Source organism: Crinia signifera, chromosome 8, assembly GCF_055691185.1.
Source record: "Crinia signifera chromosome 8, ASM5569118v1, whole genome shotgun sequence".
Taxonomy (NCBI): Eukaryota; Metazoa; Chordata; class Amphibia; order Anura; family Myobatrachidae; genus Crinia; species Crinia signifera.
The window spans coordinates 158,353,450-158,359,460 of NC_139224.1; the positions used below are offsets into that span (position 1 = coordinate 158,353,450).

At 47.3% G+C, this 6,011-nt stretch overlaps 1 protein-coding gene across 3 annotated transcripts; it reads left to right on the top strand.

The window, feature by feature from the left end:
* Positions 1–104: 104 nt before the first annotated feature.
* Positions 105–6,011, top strand: TMEM69 (transmembrane protein 69). 3 transcript variants are annotated; one of them, XM_083157526.1, is made up of 4 exons: positions 105–321; positions 514–592; positions 4,643–4,717; positions 4,837–6,011. In XM_083157526.1, exons 3-4 carry the CDS (start codon positions 4,658–4,660, stop codon positions 5,524–5,526), a joined length of 750 nt encoding a protein of 249 aa, XP_083013652.1. In that variant the 5' UTR covers positions 105–321; positions 514–592; positions 4,643–4,657; the 3' UTR covers positions 5,527–6,011. The 3 variants fall into 3 exon arrangements, with proteins under 3 accessions (XP_083013652.1, XP_083013653.1, XP_083013651.1); XM_083157527.1 differs by lacking the exon at positions 514–592; XM_083157525.1 differs by lacking the exon at positions 105–321 and having other exon boundaries at positions 396–592.

The following is a 6,011-nucleotide window of genomic DNA, read 5'->3' on the forward strand; positions in this document are numbered from 1 at the left end:
GCAGAGCGTCCGGGGACCCGCCTCTCTCATGCTGTCTCCGCGCGCAGCGGCCTCTGCCGGCAGCGTCGGGTAGTGACGTGTGTGACCGCCGCGTGCAGCCCAAAGCGCCCACTCCTCCATCTTGTGGCTGGCGAGACAGCAGCAACGCGCTCATGTGACTGGCTGATCATTTTGTGGCGCCAATCTGTCAGAAATAAGGTTGCTTCTTCTCCATACCCTCCAACATCTGATGGGTAGAAATCGGTACAAATCTGGAAAGGGGCGTGGTCACCGGTAAAGGGGGCGTGACCAAAAACCCTGGCCTGTACACAAAGGTGGAGGGTATGTGTGTTATACAATTGAATAAATGCAGCCACCGCACCTTCACTTGCTGCAGTGTGCATGAAGTAAATTTCAATGTATTGCCTTTACCCATCACAGTATATAACACAGACAGTGCTGGTTACAGGAGTGAGGGAGTTGAGCATGCTCAGTAGGACTTGCCCACACATGAACTGGCTTCTTTGCCCACAGGATGTGATAGAAGTGTCTGACTTCCTGATGTGCTGACCTTTCCCTGGATGAATGCGCTCAGTGGTTGCTGCTGTTAGAGGTAAGCAGTGTGGCTGTATTACATACCCTCCAACATGACCCATTCCATTAGGTACAAAATGCTCTGCTTCTGGTCTGGATTTCTTCCTTAATTTAGGATTCACCTGTGCTGGAACACTGATATTATCACTGAACTAGTTCAACACTGCAATTATCAATTAAGAAAGAAGCCCAGAAACAGAATATTTTGTACCTAATGGAATGGGTCATGTTGGAGGGTATGCTGTATGGAGCCATGCTGGGGGGCCTGGGTAAACCAAGTGGGATTAGCAGATAGGGAAGGGGGCAGCCAAATTCAGGGTTTATATCCTGCTACATGTTTCTTCCCTCCTGTCTGTCTGTTGCTAGTACTGTCTGCTGGGGGGGGTTGTTATGCTGACACTTGTAGTTCCACAATGACCGGTTTGGCTACACTGGTTCTTGTTAAGAATGCTATAAGCAGTAATATTTGACGGTACTTATGTAATATCTGGGCTCCCGTTTTTCTTATGAGACCGCGTCCCCTCGCGGGGCTCGCCACGCTTCGGGCACGGTGGATCGCTGCGCTCGCCACACTATATAAAATCAACTCCATGCGTAGGTGGATAGTAGGGGTATGAAAAAACGGGGTGCAACATGGGAGCCCAGATAATACATAAGTACCTATTTGACTGCTGTTCGACACAACTATATCCAAGATGTATTCTGTCTGTTCCTGGTAGGGGATGAATTAATTTGCTCTTGTGTTTGTAATGAGCCCCAGTTGGGTGATATACATCTGTAGACATACGCGAGTGTCTGGGCGTCCAGTACCTAAAGCGCTTGTTTTGCCTAATCCTGCATGTCCAAACTATGGCCCTCCAGCTGTTGTGAAACTACACATCCCAGCATGCCTTGCCATAGGTTTAGCATTTTCTAATAGCAAAACTGTGGCAAGGCATGCTGGAACTTGTAGTTTCACAACAGCTGGACGGCCGTAGTTTGTACATGCCTTGCCTAAATGTTCCAAATAAAATGAAAATATTGGGTGCACTACCGAAATAAACGTCCAAAAGCCTGACCTTTTCCCTTATTTCTTCTCATCACCCTAGGAGGGTATGGGCAGAAGTGATGGTGGAACAGTGGAATAATGATACAAGGAAAGGTTTATGTATAAAAGATCTAAATTAATTTAGGGTTCATAAAAATGTCTGCAGAGGGATTTTTATGACATTTTAAGCCAATTTGAAAAATATATACCCGGGTATAGTAGAAGGGTCATGACACTTTGAACCACGGTCTGAATGAATGTTTGCATGCAATGCTGATGCACGCGTGTCATGACCTTTTTTTATGTTTATATCTGCCTTTTATCTACAATCATGCACGTAGAGAAATATGGCACCAGCATCACTACTGCAACAGCCAATCTGCACGGTTACAGGTCAATCCTAGGAGTCTGTGTTCCTCATTGTTGCGTCGCTGACACTTACATAGTTGCTGAACACTTTGCGATGGCTCTGGAGGTCCGGCAACTTCACCTGCAATATTTAGCAGTTCTGTAGACTGGAAATAATCAGATGTGTAGGGATTAGCGTACAAAAGTCAACGGTCCCAACAATTCTTACCTTAAAACTTTACCTACCTGTTCAGGAGCTGGGAACAGAGCGGCATAAAATTTCAATGAGGATCAGGTTATGGCAGCTTTTAATTAAATAGTAAAAAGAAACATCTGGCTGCATTATCAGCTAACATGGCTAATAGAATTTGGACCTTCATTTACCCACATTAGGGGTTAATTTACAAAGCTTCTAAAAATTAAGAGGTGATGTTGCCCATAGCAACCAAGAACATTCTGTCACTCATTTTCTAGGATGCCATAGAGACAGGATAGAATGACGGTTGCTATGAGACATCACCTCTTTCCACTTTTATAAGCTTTAATAATTCTACCCGGTACTCTTTACCTAGAAGGGCGCCCACGATTTTGATCATGGGCATCGCAAGTAAAAAAATCGCGTCGGTCGCATCGCATGCGACCATAAAATCGCATGCGATGCGATCGACGCGCTTACCGCAATTTTACATAGGGAACAATGTTAAATGGGTCAATTGACCCGATTTAACATTGGGAACAATGTTAAATGGCCCACAGACCCCAAATAGCCACCCTGTGCCCCCCCAATTGTTAACGCCACCCCACGATCAACGTGAACCCGAAGTGTGGCGAGCGCAGCGGTACGCGTCCTCCGACCTTTTCATACTCCCACTATCCACGTCGGCGTGGAGTTGAGAATAGATAGTGTGGCGAGCCCGAAGCGTGGCTAGCGGACGTGGATACCTTCACAGGTATCCGCGTCCCCTCGCTGCGCTCGCCACACTATCTATTCTCAACTCCACGCCGACGTGGATAGTGGGGGTATGAAAAGGTCGGAGGACGCGTACCGCCGCCCCCTCGTGGGCTCGCCGCGCTCGCCACGCTTCGGGTTCACGTTGATCGTGGGGTGGCGTTAACAATTGGGGGGGCCCAGGGTGGCTATTTGGGGTCTGTGGGCCATTTAACATTGTTCCCTATGTAAAATCGCGTCGGTCGCATCGCATGCGATTTTTTTTTTGGTCGCATTTGATGCGACCGACTCGATTTACATTTTAACATGGTTTTCTATGTAAAATCGCGGGCATCGCATGCCAATATAATGGCATGCGATGCCCGCGATGGGCGCCCTTCTAGGTAAAGAGTACCATCTACCCCCCTATGCATTCCAGCACATGACTCAAGCATTATACACACTAGGCGACACTGCCGACGCCAATATCGGCGGTGTTGGGGACCCAGCAGTGGATGCATACACACTCACTTGCCGATACCAGCTACAAAGTGAACGACAGCAGAGGGGGAGCGACGGCAGCATAGCTGACGTTCTCAAGGACCTCGCTTGCCTGGACATGGTTGACGGGGGAGGAGGTCATTAATGTGCGGGAGTGCGCATTGTTAACGATATTGAGTTTATACACTAGAAGATATCTTTCACTTTATCTTCCAGTGTGTATGGGGCTTAAGGGCCTATTTGAGATTTGTATGTAAACCCCATGATTTACATACTGCAGTCTGCGCATGTGCAGGGGTCTTGCAATTTTGCTCACAGCAGCAGCATGACTAACAGGCTGCGAGATGTTGGGCGCGGCATCACGAGGGGAGCACAAAGCTCCTCCCATCCTCCTGAATCCCTAGCTCTGAGGACGCTACACAACTGTCACTGCTTGCTTGCACCCCCCTGTGGCTTTTCGTCTGACAGCAGAGGGCGTAAGGGGTCACACTCACACATATTAAAACTGAGTATCGTTGAAGTATAAAGGTCCCCATAAATCGTGGCGATTTGGTCAGATTTCGGCCAATTGCGACCAATCGGTCTGTTAAATCGGACCAAACCGCCTCTTCCTGACATGCCGTCGGGTCCGATGCGCGGTCCCATGCTCATCGGACCCGACCAGGTGGTCTGACTGGCAGGCCGTCCGACCACCCATTCCTCCAGGCGGCGAGGCGGGCGGGAAGCAGGGACGCATGTGATCCATCACAACGGATCGCATGTGTCCCTGCGGCTCGCACTCTGTCGGGTGTCTGTTCACTGCTGCGAGACGTCGCAGGCAGTGTATGGGCACCTTAACAGGTAGATTCGGTAATACTCATATTTGCACAGCTTTCAGCCTACATAAAACAACAGATGCCTCAGTTATAGGATTACATGACACATTGTTAACAGAGGAAAACTCACAATGAATTAAATGTATTTTTATTACAGTAGCTTTTTGTGATGATTTTAAACATGGTTTCAGCCTGGGGAGGAGGGAATGAAATTCATGTTGGACGCGTTTTGCCATTCTGGAATGGCAAATCGCGTCAGTTTACAATCCAAATTTTGTCTTGCAAGGACAGATATACCAGGAATCCATTGTGCTAAATTAATCCCCTCTAATTATAATTTGTTTACCATCTCCCATTATTCGGGAAGTGTGGATGGGGGTCCGTAATGGTGGTATTGGTATGGGGCCCACACACTCTTACATAATTTTTTGTTAACCATTTTTTTTTCAGGTAGCTGATCCCACGATGCTGTCGCGTCTTAGAGGAATGGGTTTCCCGTTGGCCTTGCAGCTGAAAGGAATTTGGGTATGTGGAAACAAATCAGAGCCAGTTTGAGAAGACATGGGAGAATTGTAGATACATGACTCCTGAATTTAGTGTAGGTTTAAGATGTCCCATAATGCATTTTTTTCCTCCTCTTCCAGGTCTCTAAGGTTTCTGCACCAATATGTAGACACAGCTCTCTTTCCAGAATAACCACCAGTTTCTATTCGAAAGGACTCCAGAGTACCATGCGGCTCCCATTACTACGGCTCTCGACCCCTGGTCTCAGCTGTAGACCTGGCCTACACACCTCTGCCCAGCAGCTGGCCAAACGGAAAGACACTCAGGATGATTACAGAGCTCTGCTGGGTGGTTATGTCCAAGAACTGAAAACTGCCCCGAAGTCTACAATGTCTCTAAGCCTGGTTGGGACAATCCCGCTGGTGGCTGTACCTCTGACTATGGGCATTACCGAGTGTTACTACCCGGAGCTGGCGTTTATGCAGCTGGCCTGCGCTAACTGCATATTGTGCTTTTTCGGTGGAGTTCGTTGGGGTTTTATGGTTCCTGAAAGCAGCCCGCTCAAGTTGGGATTTGTTCTGGGTGCGGTGCTCCCTTACACGGCCTGGATATCTCTTATCCTCAGTGAGGATATCGGCATGTCTGCACTGATGATGATCGGTAACTTAATCATTCTTCAGTTTGGGGGTGTTGGAATTCTTTCCCCTTATCCGTTCTGGCTGACTTTCCTCAGAACTGCTTTTTGTATTGTAGCTTTTGTCTCCATCATAAGCACATTGTGGATGTCGTCTTTTTATCCGGAAAAACCGTTGAAGAAAGCAAAAAAATAGAACCGGTGGACGGTCTACGTTGTGTATTCAGAGGTTTTCATTTTCTCTATAAGGGGCAAATGTATTAAGCTTGGAGAAGTGATACATTGGAACATGGTTCTTCAAACTGCGGCCCTCCAGATGTTGTGAAACTACATGTCCCAGCATGCATTGCCACATTTTTTCCTATAAGAGCTTGCCAAAACTGTCGGCATGCTGGGACATGTAGTTCTACAACATCTGGAGGGCCACCGTTTGAAGACCCATGCATTGGAAGGTGAAAATACACCAGCCAATCAGCTAACAATCAAGTTACAGGCTTGGTTTGGAAAATGATAGTTAGGGGCCGAATGGCTGTTGCATTATCACCTTCCACTTTTTCAAGCTTAATACATCTGCCCACCAATCGCAAAGAACTAGAATTCTAAATTGTCCTTTGACTACTTTAGAAGTAACTGTTGGATTAACGTTGGAGTTTTTCTTATATAAAAATTGATTGGATCAGG

What these genes read in the sequence shown, in the direction of transcription:
- TMEM69 (XM_083157526.1), top strand. Translation starts at nt 4,658, where the DNA reads ATGCTGTCGCGTCTTAGAGGAATGGGTTTCCCGTTGGCCTTGCAGCTG. An exon ending in TGCAGCTGAAAGGAATTTGG is followed by an intron (nt 4,718 to 4,836) that starts GTATGTGGAAAC and finishes CTCCTCTTCCAG; the next exon opens with GTCTCTAAGGTTTCTGCACC.